This window comes from Brachyistius frenatus, unplaced genomic scaffold (genome assembly GCF_029030835.1).
Source record: "Brachyistius frenatus isolate BFR_SWC_R1_liver_20210118 unplaced genomic scaffold, ASM2903083v1 Contig_114, whole genome shotgun sequence".
Lineage (NCBI taxonomy): Eukaryota > Metazoa > Chordata > Actinopteri > Embiotocidae > Brachyistius > Brachyistius frenatus.
The window spans coordinates 1,299,111-1,321,585 of NW_027210713.1; the positions used below are offsets into that span (position 1 = coordinate 1,299,111).

General features: G+C 46.6%; 1 protein-coding gene across 1 annotated transcript; it reads left to right on the forward strand.

Moving 5' to 3' along the window:
• Positions 1-852: 852 nt before the first annotated feature.
• LOC138629306 (zinc finger and BTB domain-containing protein 16-A-like) lies at positions 853-20,233 on the forward strand. The gene is made up of 7 exons (XM_069712928.1): positions 853-952; positions 2,289-3,533; positions 6,065-6,162; positions 8,601-8,687; positions 15,076-15,246; positions 16,344-16,511; positions 17,737-20,233. The coding sequence occupies exons 2-7, from the start codon at positions 2,362-2,364 to the stop codon at positions 17,964-17,966; spliced, it is 1,926 nt and encodes a 641-aa protein (XP_069569029.1). The 5' UTR covers positions 853-952; positions 2,289-2,361; the 3' UTR covers positions 17,967-20,233.
• Positions 20,234-22,475: the final 2,242 nt, after the last annotated feature.

Sequence of the window (22,475 nt, forward strand, 5' to 3'; positions counted from 1 at the left end):
TGTTTGTATTTGTTGTTTCAATTTGAGTTCAAAATGTAATATTTTTTTTTTTATCCCGTGATTCCACGTTACTCGTATTTTGTACGTGTTTTATGTCCTTTCCGCTCATCAACAATCAGTTCAAGATGCTTTTTTTTTTTATTGCAGCTGCTAATAAACGCAAACATTCCAGAAACAGGTCAATTTTACAGCTAATTGTAAAGTTCAGCCAGTTTTTTGTTCATTATAGATCACAGAAATTCAGCTTTTTAACTCAGGGAAAAGTCAGGGATTTGACATTTGACTGGGAACCTCGTTTAAAAAATATGCATCTAAACAAGAAGCGGGAACTGCTAAAACTGTGCTTCAGAGATTTAAGAGTATGGAAATTCAAATCACTGCTCACCTTTATGATTCCTAATTCAATGCTATGTTTGCAGTGTTATTCCTTCTGGCAAAAATCAACAAAGACGTGAACATGTTTTTCTTTTTATTTACAACACTGTCCACAACAAAAGGTATTGATCAGATCTCTGGTAACTTCATCAAATAGAAATGAACTTTAGTTTAGTCAAAAATGTCTTAATCTTGACCATGAACATGTTCTTTTAAACGAAATGTATTCCAAAAAACAAAAAAAAAAACAAAAAACGCTTCGCTCATTTCTTTAATTTAGTTGCAATACACTGTAATTATTTGTTTTTTACTGTGACCTTCCACTTTCTCTTAAATCCTGACCCCTAACCACGCGCAATCCTTCACGCCCTCTCCCTTTTTCAACACGTGGTTTCTCAGGATGGATTTTATTGTGAAAGCCGTGGCCGGAAGTGTGGGTTTTCCCCCTGCTGGTTTGACCGTCGCTGCTGGGTGATGATTTGCTTACTTGGAGCAGGACTGAGTTTGGAGCGGGTACTGTGAAATGTGTAAGCATGATGTTGCCTGGATAAACCACGGAGGACGTTAGGAGACGGAGGTAAGAGACACTCTGACAGCCGCCTCTCTCCATCTCAGCCCGGCACAGGGTTTCAACCAGCTCATTCCGCTCCGGTGAACTACTTTTCTCTCTCAGACTTATTTTAATTATTCATATTTAGAATTATTCCGGCTCTGTGGCGGCTCCTGGTCATTTCCTTTCACATGTGGAAATCGACCCAAGTTGGTCCGCAGTCTGATTTGGGATTTTACAAACTTGATTGCGCTCCGACTGAATCAGCCTGTTCGGGTCACCGTCAATATCCACCGGGCTGTTTTCACAGGAATTGCCTCTTTTATTCAGGGTTGTCTCAAACAACCGTGCAGACGGTAAAATAAGCGCGCGGTGTCGCAACGTGTTTGGATAATAAAGGTGGATTTTTTTTTTTTGGGGGGGGGGGGGGGGGGGGGAGAGATTTTTTTTTTTTTTTTTTTTTTGCGCGCGCGCGTGTGCACCTGATGCGCTCTGATGTTGCGGTTAGTTGAGGATGCAGCCTGTCAGCATCCCCTCGAGGTGCTGCTCAGCGGTCCCACAATAGCAAACATCACACACAGCTCAACCATCGTTTAGACAGTCACACAGCTATTCAAATGGAGTCCAGAAAAAAAAAAAAAATAAAAAATAAAAAACCTGTGCGCGAGGCTGGAGTGCGCTTCGTCCTCACGCGTCCGTCCTAGTGATAGTTTGATAACTTATTGGAGGGGGGGGGGCTTTTTTTTTTTTTTTTTAGCAGAGCGGCTTAATTGTCTTTAACGCATCTAATCACGAACGTGCGCAGCCTAAATGAACTAATCAGCCCTGAAAGGCGCGTGATAATAGCCGGCCTACCTGTTGAGGGCACGGATCTGTGTGTGTGTGTGTGTGTGTGTGTGTGTGTGTGTGCGCAGCTTGACAAATTGAACCGTCACCTCTCAGTATGCAGACGTTATTACGGCGACGTGACCGATTTCACCGAGACCTCAGACTAATCACCTGCAATGGAAACTGTTGCTTTGCGCGTATCGACCTGTTGTCTGCTGTTGGCTCTTAATTAAAATGCATAAACATGTCGGGTGCATCAAAAAATAAAATAATAAAAAATAAAAAAAAAAAAAATCCTGAAGAAATCACGCTGGGGTTCTATTTAATGTTTAAAAAAAAAAAAAAAAAAATTCTTATTTCATAATATTTTAGAAATATTACTTTTGATTGAGCGAGGATAAAAGTGTTCACTGGAGTGTGATGAACTGCCTTTTACATCATATTAGAAGTGAAACACGCTCTAATCATCCTTTATGCCCCCCCCCCCTCCCCTCACTACACTCCTCCTCCTCCTCCTCCTCCACCCAAACCTCAGACCTACCACCAGCTGAAGCCACACCTCATGCGCGGGCTCAGCGAAGGTCCGAGTGGATACGGGTCTGACAAACATGGGTGTTCTCCAGCTCCACAATCCCACTCACTCCAGCACGCTCCTGCAGCGGGCCAACCAGATGCGTCTGACCGGCACCCTGTGTGACGTCATCATCACGGTGGACGGCCAGGAGTTCCCGGCGCACCGCACCGTCCTGGCCTGCACCAGCAAAATGTTCGAGATCCTGTTCCACCGCAGCAGCCTGCGCTACGCCCTGGACTTCCTGTCGCCCAAGACCTTCCAGCAGATCCTGGAGTACGCCTACACCGCCTCGCTGCAGGCCACGGCCGAGGACCTGGACGACCTGCTGTACGCCGCCGAGATCCTGGAGATCGAGTACCTGGAGGAGCAGTGCCTGAAGGTGCTGGAGACCATCCAGGCGGAGGAGAGCGAGGAGGCGGCGGTGAGGAATCACGGCTCCGGAGACCACGGTGACCACGGCCGGGCCCGGCACTGGAGGCACGTGTTGATGTCCAAGAAGCATTCCATACAGGACGGATCCAACCACACCACCCCCACGGCTCTACACCACCTGGCGCTGTACCACATGACGGAGAGGAGCTCTCCCGGGCCGGAGGCCGACGCGGCTCCCGGATCGAGCCCCAAGCTGGACGCCGAGGTCGACATGGAGAGTTCCCAGCAGGCTCAGCAGCGCGGCGCGGAGCTTTCCCGGGACTCGTCCCTGGATCCGGCCGCGGGCATCAAATCAGAGCACATGCAGGTGGACGATGCCAACGGCTACGAGGGCAGATCCTCCAGCGCCGGGGAGGGCAGCGTGTCGGAGCAGCCCAAAGACGAGGGCCCGGGGACGCCCCTGAGAGGCAGCGTGATCACCAGCGCTCGAGAGCTGCACACGGGCCCCGACGAGGGAGGGCCAGCGGCGGGGAGCCCTCTGGACTGTTTTCCCGGGATCGCCGACAAACACCTGGCCTCCCTGTACTCCGTGGCCGCCAACCACACGAGGGAGGGCGTGCCGGTGTCCGTGTCGGTGGCCCCGTCCCTGGGTGTGGCGCTGGACCCCAGGGCCTACAGCGGCCTGCTGCACCAGGGCCTGCTGCACAGGGAGCTCCTGAGCAGGCTGGGCCAGTTCGCAGCAGGGATCAGGCACGAGGGCCCGGCTCAAGGCCAGCAGTGCTGTGGCGAGTGTGGGCTTCAGCTGCACAGCCGGCAGGCCGTGGAGCAGCACAGGTAACCGCACCAAACAGCCGTCAACGCCTCCTTTTGTATTTTAAATCTACTCGAAGTAACAAAACAAAAAGGACCAAATAATTGCTAATTAAAAAAAAAAAAAAAAAAGACTTCGTAGTTTATATTCTGAGGAAGGCTCTGCCGAATAGACAACACGTTTTCATAAGGGGCGGGTGTTTGACTGTGCAGCATGATGACACATGTCTCTTGAATTCACCTGTTGGTTTGTCTTTGGGACTTTTTTCCCTTGATGCTGATGTTCCGTGCGAGTGAGAGGCTGCAGGCGGCAACAGCAAATATGTTAATTTATTCTCAGGGACACCTGCTCTCGTGTCCTAACGGTGAGACGTGTGGGCAAGTTTTGAATCGGGTCTTCGCGAGGAGTTTGATATGAGAAGGCCTTGGTGTCACATGACCCTGTTATTTACAAAACCTTGTTCTTCTAAATTCTGTCTGATGGTTTGTTGTGTCGTCTCCCGGGCTGCTTGAGATGCATTCCTGCACATCGGCAGAGAGGAGCCTCTCGGGCGGGGAGGGGAGGAGTGGCGGGAGGAGGGGCGGCTCGGGAGGGGGGGGGGGGACTGGACGCCTCACCAAGATGATGGCTAACTTCTGCTCCACCACTCGCTCTGTTGTTGTTGTTGTTGTTGTTTTTTTTACCTGTGTTTGTTTTTATTTCCGAGCTCATCCGTTCGTGTTTTGTCACCGTGCACACAAAAACCAGCTCGACGACAGCTCTCATTAACTGCGACTGCAGATGTTGGTAATTGTGCGTGCTCGGCAGCATTTGACTCACCGCTGATCATTAGAAACCAGACGATCCGGGAGCGCGGAGTGGGGAACAACGCAGCTGAACCGTGATTAGGATCACAGCGTTTTCCCGGCCGGCGCCCGTGGCTGACATTTCAGCCTCGCGCCGCTCCGGAGCTCCGTTGAAACGGAGCATCCCGTGGGATCTTTTTAGTGATGCGCGCTGCTTACTCACGGAGACAGGCGCACGTCTGCAGGTTTTTAAAAGAGCCGCTTTGGTGGCTCAGCTTGAGGATTTAAAGAAGTTGCTGTGGGTCTGTAACCAGGTCACTGAGCATCCACCTGGTCTGCAGACTGACATTTTCTACTGTGGATCAGGTTGTATCTCCTGGCCAAGTTGAGAGTGAAACTACAGAAACTAGACCTGGTTTGGAAATAAAGGAAATTTCATTCCAAAAATGAGAAATATGCATTTTTTTTTGTGTGTGTGTGTGTGTGTGAATAGGTCATGCAATTTTAAATTATAACTACAGTATTTCAGTGAATTTAAAGATCACAAAGCATCGGCTAATAACTCCAATTATAGGGCGATTGAGCCTTTTAATTAGAGGCAGTTCATGTTGTCCTATTATTCCTAGATGAATTAACTTCAGATATATTTTTTTTAATCTATTGTATCAGTGACTTGATTGGGTGAAATGAGGGGAAACAGATGGTGAGTTAAGTGAATAGGAGTTGCAACAATGACCCCCCCCCCCCCCCCAGTTGGACTGAAACTGGAAACATTTTGATTTCATGGTCAGCTCCTCAAACCCTTGAGCCGCCAGGACGCTCTGTTTTTAATTCATGCTTTTTTATTGAACAGCTGACAGCGGTGAGAGAGAGAGAGAAAAGAAGAAAGAAAGACATTGTTCACACCTCAGACCGCCTGACCAACAGACCACCCGAAATAAAAAAGCATTATCATTAGAAGTCGGTCAAATCTTAAAACTTCGAGCAAATAATAATAATAATAATAATAAAAAATAAAAAAAAAAGGCAAAGAAAACAACCCGGTGTGCGTTTCTGAGCCGGAGCGCCAAAATGATTCACTTTTCGTCGGCGCGTCGATGCTGGTTTCATGTGTGTTAAATTACATCCCAGCACTCGTTTATTTTGACTACAGAGTGTGTCTAACCGCACATCTTTTTAGGCCGTTTTCTGCGCTGTTAGCGGGGTGATGTAAGGATAGCTGTACAGATGCCTTGCATGCTTGGATGTGTGTGATATGATATGATAGGTTTGGCTGCCGGCGGAACTCCAGCGAATCATCTCCTTCCCTCCTTTTCAATGCCGATGCAGGAGAGAGTGCGTGTGTGTGTGTGTGTGCGTGCCCAGTGTGTTGCAGTGCTGGCGGGTGTGTGTGTGTGTGTGTGTGTGTGTGCGTGCGTGTGTGTGGGAGGTGGTGGGGGAGGAGGGGGGGACAACCACCGCGTATGTCTGCACTCTTGAAATTAGCCAGATATCCTATTGTCTGTGCTCTTCCAGCATTCATGCGTTGTGATTCACAACTCCAAGGGCCTCTTGCACTAATGATGTTGCACACAACGAGGGATTCTTTGCCGGAATTAAAACACGCTCCTCTTGTTGCGAGGACAATGATGCTTCTAGGTTTGGGAGACCGCACTTTTATTATCGTCACGTGTGCGCCCGCCGCTCCGTCGTCGTCTGCGCTAACATTGCTCACATTAGTGCGTGTGTGTGCGTGTGTGTGTGTGTGTGTGTCTCTTTTTTTTTCACAGGCGGCTGCATACCGAGGAGAAGGGAAATGGCTGCGAATACTGTGGCAAACACTTCCAGGACAGCATGCGGCTCAGGATGCACATGCTGTCTCACACAGGTACTTCGTAAAAACTCGCACATTATTATTATATCACGGAGCTGATCAACGCTCATGATGGAGCAAGTGCAGCCTTTCAGATGCACCTGTCCATCCCCCCCCCTCCCTCCCTCCTCCCCCCTCCACACACTCTTCTTCCCATAGCAGTCAGCGCTGCTCCGAATACTTGGATCATGCTTTCCTTTCCATGCCTCGGTCTGTGTACCTCTCCCTTACTCTCTCTCTCTCTCTCTCTAGTCTCCCTCCGTTTGAGTCCTTTCTGTGTATTTTTTTTTTTTTTTTTCCGGAGACTCTGGCAGCTCGCCAGCTCTGCCCCTTCTGAGTGATGACATCATCAGCTGCCGGCAGGCCTGGGTGTTCTGCCAGTGTTCCGAAGCGTGTGTGATGGCTCGCTCGCAGATGTGTGTCCAGGAACACACTGTACCCAAATGCAGACTTAATCAGACCTGACTGCTCTCCCAGCTACTTTATCCAAAATAGAGAAAGAGGAGGGAGGGATAGGGGGGGGGGGGAGAGGAGAGGTGGGAGAGGGGAGGGGGGGGGGGGATAAAAATGAAACTAAAACAGAAACCTCAGTTGGAATATGTGTAGAGACAAGGCGAAGTCCCCTGTCCTCCCTCCGCCTGCTCTCTGAGGATTGTTGGGGGAGTGACAGACTGCTGACAGACGACAGAGAATCTGCTTCTTTTAAACTTCACCTGAGTCGTCCCCTCTTTTTTTTTTTTTCCTCACCCTAAACACGCATATTGTCTGGCATCGCTCTTTAGACCTCCACAACACGCTTTGATTTTTTTTTTTTCAATCCGAGACAGCAGCGCCTTTAACCTAATTTGATTTTTTTTTTTTGCATAACCTCTCCCCATCCCGACGTGTCAGACCGTAATACTACAAAAAAGAGAGACGTGGATCTCATTTCTTTGTCGCTGTGTATTTCGGTATAGCAGCCTCAGATCCCGCTGGTTGCTAAGGAGCGAGTGCTCCACCGCTCTAATGGGCTGATTTGGTATTCAGCTCGATGCTGGCTCTTATTTTGGTATGCCAGACAAAGTGTTTTGATGGAGGACGATTGCAGCCGCGTCTGGAGACAGTTTGATGGTTTATGGATGAGAGCACACTCCGTGCCTTTGACTGCACAAGACAATGCACTATGTTCTCCTCTTCCCTTATCACACAATCTCACACAACACAACACAGCACACTGGACAGCGTCACACAACATCAGCATCTACAACGCTGCTTATACTACCGTACAAGACTACTCCCCGAGTTTTATTTTTGTGCCGTGTAACAAAACTCAAAACCTTCCAAAGCAGAAAGAGTTTGTTTTCAGAAACTGTTGTTTTTAGAACTGAACAGATCGGGGCTTTTTTGTGTTGCCTGCGTGCAGCGCTGGGAACAGTGGCTCAGTGTCTGTGCATGGAGGCATCGTAAGAGTTGAAAGAGGACCACATTTAGGCTGCAGCGCTCAGAGTTCCCAAAGCTTGTGGGTGTTTTAATGAGTCATTTTAACTTCATTTAAAGCCAGCTGAGCAGAAAATAGATCAGTGAATGAGCCCTGGGCCAGTATGGATCTGCAACCGATTTACATCTCTGTGAGAGCCAACCCACATCCAAACAGCTGTGTGTGAGAGAGAGAGTGTGTGTGTGTGTGTGTGTGTGTGTGTGTGTGTGTGTGTGTGTGTGTGTGTGTGTGTGTGTGTGTGTGTGTGTGTGTGTGTGTGTGTGTGTGTCTGTGTCCTATGTGTCTGTCTGTGCAGGTGTGAGGTGAGTGCACAACAAGGGCTGAACGTTTCTGCAAGCAGTGTGCATACTTGTCTCTTTCATGTCTTCATCACAATAGACAAGGGCATTCCAGAGGTGAGCTGGGAAGTGTAGTTACAGTGTCTGCGATGGGATTCGGGGTGTTGACTCTGAAGTGTGTTTTTTTGATAAAGGGATGTGCCGCAGGCGGGAAGCGTCTGCTGTACAGAGAACACCCAGTCCTTCTGTGGCCTCTCAGGCAGACAGCCTGCTCACTGTTCAGAGACTGATAACAGGCCACGGTAAATAAAACTCTTCAGCTCGCCTCTCTTTCTTTTTTTTTTTTTGGTCTCTTGGAAGAAGGAGGGCCATCGCACCCAGTCTGGTGCTTTGGTTTGTCTTGTCCCCCAGTTGTGTTTTTTTTTTTTTTTTTTTTTTACGGCACTCCATGTGCTCTGCCTTGTGACTCTGTGTGTTAACATCTGAAAAGCACACGGCTCTTTGGTGACTTCTCCACCGGCTTGCCTTTTGTTTGTCCTCTCTCTCTCTCTCTCCCTCTTTTTTTTTTGTCTTTAAATGCCAAATTAAATGATAGGCTCTACAATTATAAACGCATATATTAACGCGACGTAGTTGTAGTTGTGTAGTTGTGTTCGTGTCTGACCTGCTTATGAATTTGATTTTTGTTTCATCTGCAGCTCCTGCAGAGGCGCTGGTGTGTGATCAGTGTGGAGCGACGTTCTCCTCCGAGGATGCTCTGGAGGCCCACAGGCAGACGCACACAGGTACTTTACAAACAAACTCAGACATGCGCAGCACACACCACGTCTAACCTGGACAGCGGCGGCTGTTGAGTAAGCCGTGACTACGAGGGTTGTGATTGCGGGTCTAAACTTGCTCGTCATGCTGGCTGGGCTAAACTGTTCCTGTCATGATGCTCCATAATTTATCAACAGGGAGGCGGGAGGTCCTCTCGCATATCACCCACTAATATCTCTTGGCATCCAGACCTCACCGCGTGCCACTTTGCCACAGCCGGAGCTTTACAGCAGCAGTTACAGCCTCACAGACACCCTCACCTCCTTCCTCCTTCCTCGCAGTCACACACAAACAACAAGACGAGCACCTTTCTGCATCTTTCGGTGATCTCAGATCGAGAAAATATTTGTGTCACAAATGTCCTTTTTTTTTTTTTTTTTCTTTCTATCTAGGGAATGTCTGGAGTTAACAGTTGCCACGAGGGATGTGTCACAATACTTTGTCTAGATGTTTTTTGTGGGGCCGAGCGCCTGCACCAACCTGAATGTTGTTTTGCAATCTCTGGGTTTTGGAACAACCTGTGAGAACAGCGGGAGTCATTACCAGAGTTTGAAAGTGCTTTTCGGAAAGGAAAAGCGCAGGAAAATATGACAGTAACTAGAAAAAAAGTCCAAGGACAACAAATTGTGCTACCAAACAGATAAAAAGTCAAATCAAGAGAAAGCAAAAGACGCTATCTCTCCATAAATCTGTACTTATGTGAACAAGTCCGACTTCCAAAGGGTTGTTTACTTATCAGAAGTTACCTAATTAATGATTAACAAGAAGTCAGTAACTGCTCTATTCATCTGCTTCAGTTTGAATTGGTGGTGTTTGCTAAAAATACAGCAGTGATGCTGTCGGATGGTGCATGTGTCTGAATCCACACCTTTTCTGCTACTGTCAGAGAAAGGTGATAACCCTCTCAGGAGCACTGGCACGTAACTGTAACTCCAGGTGGCACACACAGTATGAATAGTTAATGTCTGTGGACATGGAGGGGTGTTAACGATGCCCAGAAGTTTCTACCCTCATCTTCCCCCGACTTGTAAACATCCAGAGCTCAGTTTTCAGCCTGGCAGCGGATCGGCAGCGGCGGGGATACAGGAGGGCATCACTCCCTCAGCTCGGCCCGCCGTGACGCATGACCCTTTTTATTGACTCTTATTGTCGCGCTCGCGGCCTGTCGACGTGAGCGGCAGGTAATTCAATCAGCCGCGTTGAGGTTACGTGAAGGGGGGGGGTGAAGCTCCCAAAGATTGTACGTTTCATAAATCACCTGGATGATATTTGCTGCGGGAAAAAAAAAAAAAAAAAGCAGGCGGGATAGCTCGGTGCAGCCTCGGCTTCAATTTGCCATGCGGCATAACCAGTGAGCCAAATGAGTTTCCTTTCAACAGATTAACACTTGTCAGACCTCAGCAGCTGCAGCGCTGCTGTCCACCTCCTCTGCAGGGGAAATAATGCTCCTTTAGGGAGACCTTAGTCTGAAGCAGTCTGGTCATAACGGCTGCAGGGGCCAGTTTACAGTGAAAGTCTCTGTGGCCGTTTTGATATGTCAGAGGTGAACGACCGGAGGTTGTTAAAGATCAAAGGGAGGAGGGGTGAACTGTGGGAAAGGGGAGGGGGGGGGTGTATGTGAGGACTTCCTGAGGGCGAGAGGATTGCTGCTGGAGTCCGATGCCAAGACGGAGAGGAAAACAACATCATGTGCTGCTGTTTACTCCTCACCACAGCGCTGTCATAGTCTCCTCTGACCTACTTGTCGGTGCCCAAAATAAAAGAATGGATCTGTCTCCGAACTGCTCGCACAACAAAGGGGTTTGTTTTATCACAACAAGTCGACGCTCTGGGGCTGAGGCTCTTAAATTTTTTTTGGGGGGGAAAACGCGACGCCACTGCTATCAGAGGTCGAACGTATGTGCTTCGGCCGACCTCGTGGCCACCTAGCCTCCAGGAAAAAAAAAAAAAAAAGGCCGTAAGAGTGCTGCCTTTGTGTGCTCAGAGCAGCTGCACTGTTTCCACACATTACAGGCTGCTTCATCAAGTGAATAATATCACCTTCTGTCCGAACCCTAATTAAACAGCCCCGCAGTCCGTTCAGACACAGAACAGGCTTTCTAATGCGGCCCTCTTTTACCGCAGACCTTTTAGCTCGCCTAATTGCGTGTCCATCATTGCGCTGCAGCCTCATGTTAATACCCAGTTGTAATTCACATAAGCCTTAAACTGAGCCGAACTGTGCTCTGTTCGGCCATTGTGTCCCGACTCTTCTTCCACACAGTGTCCTCAGATGGACCTGTCATAAAAGTGAAGGATACAAGACACAGTAAACATTCGAGGAACGGAGGCGAGCGTGACCTCGATGAGCCGGTCCGTGGAATGGTGCTTAAACACGAGCAACGTATCTCTTGTTGCATTAATTATTGAGTCGGTTGTTCCTCACTCGGGTAGATTAGCAGTCTACTGATGAGCGCCCGGGGTTGTTTAAGGTAGTGTAGCGAGCGTGTGTGTGTGTGTGTGTGTGTGTGTGTGTGTGTGTGTGTGTGTGTGTGTGTGTGCGCTCCTTCAGCCGACACACACACCTACACAGAGCCGTCTGCAGGAACACATACGGAAGCATGAATGCACAGGGGTCGTGTGAGGTCTGCCAGCAGGATAATGTGGCCTGCATGACTGTGTATGTTCGGCAGTGAGCGAGCAGACGCTGTGTGTACACGCCGAGCACGCCCGAGGACAGAGTAACAGCGGCTTCACACTGCATGCTCGTGGACGCGATCGGCATTGATGCAAATCTGTGCCAAGTTTCAATCCCAGCAGGTGATTTGTTTAGCTTTGATTTAGCTGACTCATTCACGATTTAACAAATACCAGAATAGCCCGAATTCTGAAGGCATTAATCAAAACAATGGCACTTATTTGCTTCGTTACAGTTCAAATGTAATGTTCTGTTTCCTCGTACTCCAGCAAACTTTCCACAAGCCCATCAGTTTACTCGCTTCGACTCCGGACTCTGAAGAAATCATCCAGATTTTGCGGTCATCACTGACACGATCCCTTGTTCAATTTGCGGCGGGTTTACTCCCAGATTCTCAGGGTGGGAAAACTTTTGTTTGCTGCCTGAAAAGAAACAGGCTGCGCTTATTTGTGAATGAAGGGATTAGCTTGAACACTTCACCCCAACAAGGACCGGTGATCCTATCTGGTTGCCTAGACACATGGTTTTTGTCTCCGAGGCAGCGTGAGAGCCCCGGCTGGTTCTCGCCTTCGGTTGGGCTTCAATAAGTGACAGATGCATGAAGGCAGACCATGTTAAATCATACGAGCACACACACATCGTCTTGGTGCATTTCAACCTCAAACCGGCCTCGGCTACAAACCAAACTGTGCATTCGACAAGCGGCTCGGTTGATATAACGCACAGTAAATGTTTTATGTTTTGTGCCTCGTACCAGGATTGCTGAAAAGTAAATGATTATTCCGACTGTCAGAGCTCCCTCCAGCTCAACACAATGCTCAGTCAGCTCTCCGGCCTTTGAGAAATGCCATTGATTACATGGTATTTACCCCATTGAGGGCCAAAGGTCACGGGGTCATCCTGTGCCTCAAAGCCTAAATCCCAGGCCCCATTGTCTGGTTATGGGTGAGAAAGCAGGGGTCAGTGACGGCCAATTTTAGGGCTTATTCTCTCATAAAGAAGCTCCTCTTGCACTTATTATCGAAGCTTACTGGAAAACTCCACGGCCTGCAAATCCTTTTTGTTTTTTGTTTTTTTTTGTTTGAAAAGTTAACCGAGGCGCAGTGAGTCAAAATGCCACCACTAACACACACACACACACACACACACACACACACACACACACACACACACACACACACACACACACACACACACACACACACACACACACACACACGCACGCAGAAAAAACACTTCCTCGCCCTCCAAAAAGGCTTTTTGTTTCCACTTCAAGATATTATTTGGTATTTTTATTTTGGGCTGCGCTGGGATATAAAACGGAGAAACGACTGCTGAGCTGTTGTCACTGTGTGTCAACCTGAGATCAAGACTGAGACTCTTGTGACAGAATGTTTGTCATGTTTCTTTTCTCTTGTTCGGGTGTATCGTCAGTGACAGAAGGATCAGGATGTTTGTGTGTGTTGGTGTGTTGGTGTGTATGCGTGTCTGCGCGTGTCGGGGAGAAACCAGCACGTTAAAAGTTTGGGAAAAGCACGCGAGTTGCATTGAAACAGACATTTACAACATATGATGGTTTACAAAGAGAGCGTGCAAGGAGAATAATTAAAGAAGCTTTGAAGTATCTACAAGGTGCAAAATAGTGTTCTGTGGGTTGAGGGCTCAGCTCTGCCTGAAGCTCACATTACAACACAAAGTACTCCCCCTGCTGGCTGCAGACAATATTACAAGAGGTTAAAGCAGATGAGGGCTTCACATAGCAGGTCATGCTCACACTGCATTTACGCTTCTTTAAACGTCTCCAGCCATTTTTGGATGGATCATTATCTTCACTGCGTCACCGTGCGCACACACACACACGCACACGCACACACACACACACACACACACACACACACACACACACACACACACACACACACACACACACACACACACACACACACACACCCCGAGCTGGCTTTAGTAAGGTATGACTCGGGCAGAGTGAAGCCGGTTCGACACTGAAAGGATTTCCTGTATGGTCAACAGATAAGGGGATCGTGGGTGGGGTTGGGGGCTGCGGAGGCATCGAGGACGTTGGCTCTTTTGTATACAACAAAAATATTGTGATCCGTGGGTGAGACAGGGGCTCGGTCATTAGGAGACGGCATAAAGACGAGGAATTGTAGGAGTTGCGTGAGGAGCCTATGACTAATGGACTCGTCAATGAGGGGGCCTGAACCTCATTGTGTTGCTCTTTGTGCTTAAAGTCCACCAGGCTAAAGCCTCTGAAACAGGTGCAGCTCATTCCACCACATCGCCTCCCCTTGCAGGACTGTTGGGATCATCCTTCATCCCAATCTTCTTCCTGTTAATGATCACACACAATCACTTCTCTTAGCTGAATTTCAAAACTGGCTCTATTCATGTGAAATGTTCAGTCTAAAAAAATAAATAAATAAAAAGTGACTTCCTTTGAGATCTGTGGATTAGTAAACAATGGATTTGATTTGTCCCTGAGAATGTGAAATCTGCCTGATTTGTTCCCGTTTCTTTTGTTCTTTGAACGGGCATTTCTGTTAACTTGATTGAACCTAAAGCGAGCGTCTGACACTCTTCCTCCTTAGTATGAGTGTGCTGTATCCCTCTCCCTGCGTTAATTCCAATTTAATTGCCAGTTGCCTCAAGGCACTTCAATAACAGTAACAAATGATTTGATTTAGTGGACCTCATCAGACTGCATTTTAAATGCGACACAGCAACCCCACTTGAATTCCAATGAAGTGCTGGCACAGTCCTCTGTTTACTAATGATCCTCCGCTGGAGATGTCTGATTGAATCTGAGTCGGGAGCGATGGGACCTGCTAGCATTGTAAATGATCCGCAACCTGCACAGACAGAGAAATAAGCAGCTCATAATCTCACATTAAGGCGTCACTCTGCAAGACGTGCACATTATGTCCAGTCCCTCAGTCGCCTCACCACACGTGTGTGAATTTGTACGGGCATGAATGCCAGGCAGGATTTGAGGGGTGGCATACGCAGCCTGTAGATCAAGTGTTCGACTGTATGACAGCCAATGGATCTTCCTCAAATAGACGTTTTTGACTTAAAGTACCCCGCCAGCGACTCCCTATCTGTATTCCTCTCCACACTCTGTGCAACAGGAAAGCAGCCCCAAAGAGATGCCAGGTCACACACAGGATTAAACTGGATTGTGTTTTTTCCTGCAGTCCTGCCTTTAATGGCTTGATATCACTACTTAACATTCTGCACGGAGCGCGCCGTGTAGGCATCATTTAGGGTGGAGCTACTATCAGCTGCTCTTTGAGCACAGAGACAGAGGACTTCACAGGCTGGAGCTGAGTCCTGATGGGGAATGAAGGGAATAATTACACATCTAACACACCAGGAAGGAGCCATTGATTGTGTGATTGGCATGCTGTGCATTGTGTGGGAAATTCTTAAAGAAAACAATGACTTTCATGGTTCTAAAATAGAACGTATAAAGACTCCGAGTTGAAAGTGCCTCTGGGCTTTTAGGGGAGTTAGTTTAGGTAGAGGCACTTGCTCTTTGAAAGAAGCTTTTCCCTCAGAGGACTCACACAAAGTTGAAGTGACCCAGTTTCCCCACTTAAGGCCCTGTCTGTGTACGGTACTGAAATAACTGCGTCTGTGTCTTGTGCGTTCTCCAGGGACTGACATGGCGGTGTTCTGTCTGCTGTGTGCGAAGCGCTTTCAGACCCAGAAGGCCCTGCAGCAGCACATGGAGGTCCACGCGGGCATGCACAGCTACATCTGCAGCCACTGCGAGCGCCCCTTTCCCAGCCACACCACCCTCAAGAGACACTTGCGCTCGCACACGGGTAAGAGACGGATTATTGGCACCTTTTTTTGTTCTCCACGGTGTCATAAAAACCTGCACATGTTGGTGTCGAACCCGTGCATGTGTTGCAAAAGACACAGACAGCTGCATTTATTTTTGTATATAGGTTAATTTCCTCAGGTTATTAGCTTTAAGGTTTTAGTCGATTTGCATGCATCCTCTCCCGCCCTCCTTTTCTCCCTCCTCTATAAGATGACTCACCTCTCTGATGACAGCACTGTACCGTTATGGCCGGTGCATATTTTGGGCAATTTCATCCTGTTTATATTTTGGGTTCTTAGACAGCCTTTGGGCCTGTGCAATTCACGGCTGTCAGTTCTCGTGTGGTTCACCCGAAATGATAGAGGAAACCCAAATAAATATTGAAGGAAAAGCAAATGGAAATGACTTGTCTGTGTGTTCCACCGAGGGTGAGTCTTAGTGCCGCGGGAGACGGAGAGATATTTACTCAAAAGATGTCCCCCTTTCTTCTTTTACCTTAAATAACACTCGCAGCTGTCAGGACGACTTGATGTCTAGACAGGAGAAATACATAATTGATGTGAAGAGACAGAAGTGAAGGGAGTTTTGGCCATGGCAGCGTATCTTGTTTGTATGCCATTCTGCTTGGAAGTAACATTTTGTAAATGTCATCTGCTCCACAGTGGGGTGGGGGATCGGGGGAGAATCGGCCTGTAATGAGGAGCGCAATGTATCCTCTGACTTGGCTGTTGCTGTGGACACTGAGATAATGAGGCACATAGGTCATTGGAGATGAGTCAAACCCTCAGCCTAGGAGAGAAATAGATTAACTACAGTATAGAAAACAGAGCGGCACATGCCTGGAGGACTTTTATTAGCTATCAGCAGACAGCCAAGGGGAGTATCCACGTGTCACAACATTAGCGACGTCTGAGAGCACATTGTTTCCCGGCTCCATGTGCATGTGCCGAGCGGCCTGCGCGCCTGTTTGACCTACGCGGCGACACGCTTGCGCCGCGCGCCGCCTCTCGCCGGGGACGGACTTGGCCTTTTGAAACGCGTCTGGCGGTTAACGGGGGCCGTGTGTCGGTGTCGGTGACGCGGCTGTGCTTTCAGGCGATCACCCGTTCGAGTGCGAGTTCTGCGGGAGCTGTTTCAGAGACGACGGCACGCTGAGGGGCCACAAACGCATCCACACGGGAGAGAAGCCTTACGAGTGCAACGGCTGCGGGAAGAGGTTCAGCCTCAAACACCAGCTGGAGACGCACTACCGCGTCCACACAGGTGAGGAGGAAACGCCCCCCAAAAAAACACAGGGGAGACGGCTTCTCGGGGAGCTTCCGCTGTTGTTACTAAAGCTGCTGGTACTTTACATATTTTTTTTTACTCTCAATCGAATCCCACAAAAAGACCAAAACTCAAATTGAACTTCTCATACATACATACATAAACCACACGGTTGCTCTATAATCACTCAAATGTTTATTAAATCTTCCCCATAAATTGATTTTTTTTTTTTTTTTACTCCTGTATAAGTGAAAAAAACAATGTTTATATTTGTGACCCGTTTTTAAAGACTCCCAGACAGGGCGGGAAGTCAGAACATATTGCATCTGAATAATGCATTTGAACTTGTGTTCTTTTCAGTTGAGTGCTGACAAAAAGAAAATCGTTTTAAAATGAGATGTATTTTACAGTAAAAAGACAGCGTGTCCTGCAAAGATGTAAAACATTTTTTTAAATATGAGCGGAGCGCTTATGATAAATGGCATTAGGAGTTTTATTCAAGCTGAGACTAAATACAGCACCTAACCACACAGCTATCCTTTTTATTGGCTCTCTTCAATGACGTTGGATCTTTAAACACGTCAAATGTGTACGCCAATTTCAACCGGAAAGCTCCAGCAGCACCACATGTGCGGCGCTACGTCATCTCGCCTGTTGGCGGTGCGAATGCAAACGGCAAAAGGCCTTAAAACATGTTTAGAATGGGGGGGGGGGGGGGAGTTCCTCTCAAGAAAGTCTGAAGAACTGTTTGGTCCGAAAACGCCTCGAAACGCTCAGCCGCAGTGTCGACTGCTTGTTTTCACTCATGAAATGTCTTCTAGCACATGAAACACATGCTAACAAGGTCAAAAAAGGGGATTAAACACTGCATTCACTCTTGCTGTGAAGCACTTTCAGCTGCATTTTTTTTTGTATGAAAGGTGCTATACAAATAAAGTTTATTATTACTATTATTATTTTTTTTTTCCTCTGGAGGGGTCTTTTAACTAAATCAAATAATGTTTGCAACAAATTCTACATTTTCTTTCGGTTTACATTTCAGAGTCCTTTCTGAAATGCCTCTGGAGTCCGATAGCTAATATCAACGTCAGGCAAACTGCTAGAAGTCTAATCCTCCGGCACGGCGGTGAGGTAGCGGTGAGGTAGCGGTGACTCTCTGCTCCCCTGGCCGGCCTCCGGCTGCAGGTCTACAAGGTTAATGCCCTGTTGTTGAATTTTTTAGGTGAGAAGCCGTTTGAGTGCAAGCTCTGCCACCAGCGGTCCAGAGACTACTCGGCGATGATTAAACACCTGCGCACTCACAACGGGGCGTCTCCGTACCAGTGCACCATCTGCCAGGACTTCTGCCCGAGCCTGGCCGCCATGCAGAAGCACATGAAGGGCCACAAACCCGAGGACGTGCCGGCCGACTGGAGGATAGAAAAGACTTACCTGTATGTATGTTACGTCTGAGCGGGACTTGGACCCCACGCGCGCGCACACACACACAGACACACACGGAGAAAACCTGGTAAGATGAGATAAGATTGTAGAAGGATTACAGTGTTTCTGTCGGGTTTGAAAAAAGGGAAGACAAAAAAAAAGAAATCGAACTCCTTTTGGATAAACGGAAACAGAGGAAAGTTGCCTTTCTAGGAGATACCGAACACGGACGTGAATAGAAATGTTTGCACACGACACGGCTGCAACTGATGATTACCGTCATTATTAATGTGGTTATTTTCGCTCGGACACGATGTCCAAAAGTAAAAGATGACATTTTCAAATACAGTATTTTCTGACCAGAGTCAGTATGCAATTAGAGAAATCTCAAATTCTCACATTGAGAAGAAGGAAACAGTTATTGTTAAGGACATAAACTGATTATGTGAGTGCACGCACGCACGCACACACACACACACACACAGTTTTGATACTAACTGTATCTCTAATGGATCCACTGTGGTTCAAATCAATGCCACAGCGGCAGTAACTGCTGACCTGTATGTGTAGCAGGGGAATTTGAACAGATTGCTAAACCGTCAGACAACCCGAGTCGTCTTCTATGATTGTGCCGTGGATGTTGAAGATAATTCCACGAAGGCTCGATCGGCTGAACTTTGCAACGTTTTCTCTCCTTGTTTCCTGTGATTTCGTTGTTGTTGTTTTTTTCCCCCCTCCTTGCTGTTGGATTTTTATTTTGGAATTGTTTATTTTTCTGCATGTTTTACTTGAATGGCTGCCACGTTTTGACCTCATAAGCTTGATCTCTTTAATTGCCTTGTCTTTCTTGCAGTGGGTGTTATTGTTTCGAGGTAGCTGGCTCACAGTTTGAGTTCTTCTCTTGTAATCGTTTTTGTTTTGTTTGTTTTTTTGCTATTTATATGTTGTTTATTTGTTACCAAATATGTGCTGGTTTTCATCACACAGTCTGCGTCTCCAGGGATGATTTCTACTAGAGCGAGCGCTACCTCTCCTCACTTCTCACTGCTGGTTTTAAAGCCACTGCGAACCATTCATCCGTCGCTAGTTTTGATTTTCTAACAAACACATCACAACTCACTTGTTCAAACAGTGTGTAAAAAAAAAAAGAAAAAAAAAAGCCTAAACATGGCTTTTATGTGTAGTTTTTTATCATTAACTATATATAGATGTCTTATAAAATCACAGAATCAGAATTTTCTTGAAGAAAATTGAAGAAAACGTGAAAAGAAGTTGTTGTTTTTTTTTATAAAAACATGAAAAGAAAATTCTGACATTGAATTACTATGAGCAGGTTATTGTCAGTCGTAGTGTAGCTGTAATGTACAAACTGTCATGGTATGTTATTCCCTTATGTGAGCCTAACACGGGCCTTATAGATTTAAACATGTTGTATTTTTGTATTACGGTAATTTGCTATCTGTTTACATTTGGTATGATTTGAGAAACATCTTTAATGTGTGTGTTTTATAAGTCTCTGATTTGATTAAGATCCCTCCCTTGTGCCTCTTTTATAAGTAGAGCATTGATGTGCTTGAGTACATGGGTCTTTGCTATTTGGTAGTTGTTTCTGGGTGTTTGTTTATTGTTACTTAATTAAAGATAGACTGCCATGTAGATCCACTTTTGTCTGAACATTGCAACTGGAAGCAACATACTGTGATAGTGGCTGATACTCTGATGCAAGTTCCAAGCAATTTTGATGTAAAAAAGTACACGCTTGTCTCCAATTGTTCCCTTCAAAGTGACAATAGACTGAGATCTCTGGATAAAAAACAGTGTGTATTGCAAATCCTGGCGTCTGTGGGCATTTCCAATGCCTTCTTAAGTAGCCAACAACACTCAGTGCCATGAAAACACACATTCACTGTATCTATTCTACATGAACATGCACTATAAATGGATTTCCTCGGTGGACCAAAAGAAATACAGCACTTTTGTTTGAAAAGGGTTTTTTCTTTGATCTCTCTATGTTGTGATAATGCAGCTGTCTTTTTTTTGATGTGTCCTAGAAGGATGTGATTAGCATTGTTTAGATTATGTCAATGTCTGTCTACCTCAGGGCCAGATCAAAGCTCGACCTGGTGTCCAATCAGGGTTGTTCTTCTTGCCATGTGTGCAGTAAAAATCCCTCTTCATTACAGCTTTGTAACACAGTGTGTGAAAGTGTTTTTCTCAGTGTGGATTCAGGCACAACTCTGTATGCGTCAGTGTTCAGTGGCATGGTTAAAAAAAGAATAAAACTATTTACTATTTTATGCATCCTGTCTCATTCGCCTGCTGTTTCTGTTGTCTGTATTCAATAGTAAAACTCCATACGGCAGCGCTTCATCTGGTTTGGTCTGACGTACCCGAGACACCTTTGAGTTGGAAAGACGTGACATTATCGTGTGACCCAAAACCGTCTTGAGTGATCACTTGTGATCGGATCTCACTTCCTCGCTCTGTATGCTAATGACACATAAGTGTCATCGTGAAAATATACAAGTAGCCAACATAATCACGAGAACGTGAACAGAAACGGGAGGGGAGACGTCGAACCGGCGTTCAAGAAAACACTAACCGACGCCTCATTTCAACGCGCGGTCTGTTTGAAACGGCTGCTCCTGTTGGACGTGAACAGTGCGCAGTACACGCTCTTGTGAGTCGTGGTCCATCTGCAATTCTTTACATCAAAGTTTGTTACAAATTATTGGGGAACGGAGAGAAGCAGCGGGGAGACAAATTGGGTGAGGAGCTACGATTGTGATTCCAGACGCTGTGAACGTCCCATCTGTAAACTGCTGTTCTGAAACCTGGAGTTCAGTATTTCGACCTCCGCCATCTTGTTATTTTGGAGCAGGAAGTGACCATATTTGGACGGACTGGGGAGGAGCTAACAGTAGATCTGACTTTATCTGATTGGGAACCTGAGGACACTACGTGCCGCCCACCTATAGCTGTAACCTGACAGCACCACAGGCTTGTCAATCAAACAGACCCCCCCCCCCCCAAAAAAAAAAAAAAAAAATACCACTTTTTTCAGGCCTCATATCTAATTAATGACGGGATTATTTTCAGGTGGACCGCCAGAAAACTAATAAGAAGGAGTGACTTTAGTGAATGGCACCATGATGACTTGTAGAAACAATTATTTGATTATTATAATTATTCTACAGCCCTGCTGCAGCCTTGCCCATCATTAACACCACGACAATGCTGCTGATCCCTCTGAACGGTTTATTGGCTCCGGCCGCAAACTCCACAGTCTCAAGCTGTTTATGTACATCTGGGCTGCTTGCAAGCGGCTGGAGCCGCTCCAGGTTCAGTGGTGACCCCTGATGGCCCTTTGCCAGAGCCACAGCTGGCCTGTGTTTTATCCCAGATGTGAAAGGAACTACGAGTCGATGTGTCACGACTGCCGCACGAAACGGTGAAAGTGAGATGTCTTAATGAGAAGCACTGGCAGCGTTTACCGTACATGTCTTGATGTCGGTTTTGTTTGTTGCCCTGATGGCTGTGGGATTTAACAGGTTATCGTGTCAGATATAAATATTTCTGCAGTTTCCCGTTCAATCTTCTCCTCTTCCCATAACGTCGCCTCTGAGTGGGATGTGAATGTTTTATTGTTTAATCTATTTTCTAGCTATACGACTTCAAACTGGTCTGCTGAATTCCAGCCCGCGGTGTTTACAGTTTCTCTTTGTAATGATAACAACTGATATTTACTTGCGCTCTGTGTTTTCTCAGCTCTCTCAGCTTCACCACAGAGATAATTTACGTTGAATATAAGCTACAGTTTGACTCCGTTCAGCTCCAAACAGAATAAACATTGTAATTGAAAATACTCCTGACAATAAAGAAGATAAACCGATTATGTTCAGTAAAATATTCTGTAAACCGACTCATCAGATAGGTCTTTAACACTTCATTTTTTGCAGCGTAAAGGTTTCCAATAAGAGGTTCAGGACCACATTTGCGGTCACGAGGTCCATCTGAGGGGGTCACATATTTAATTTGAAATAAATATTATCCTCCTGCTGCTATACCCTGGTTATTTTCTTTGTTTTGTTTTCTGATGAAAGTTTGATCTCCTCAGGTATCTAGAACTTTATTAAAGTTTTATCTGCGGTGCAGAACTTTTGTTTTCCCCTTCAGCCAATGAGAATAATTACAAAAACACTGTCCATAGACTCCACACCCACAAAATGACATATTACTATCAGAATTTCATTCATTCAGACTGATAACATTTGGAAAGTCTAGAAGAGAGACCTGATTGAATTATTGTATCTCTATTGAGGATGGCATGGATTAACCGTAAATTTGCTGGCTTCGGCCGGTGGAAGTCTTTGGTGCGCATTCCAGTGTTTTCCCCCCCCCCTGAACGAAAAAAAAAAAGTACCACCGTACTCATAGAGCTGCACTTACATCCAATATCTTCTATGTCACTGACTGAGTCCCTGTGCATCCAATAAACAAAGAAAGCAGCACGGCAGTTGGACATAGGAGTCTTTTGTC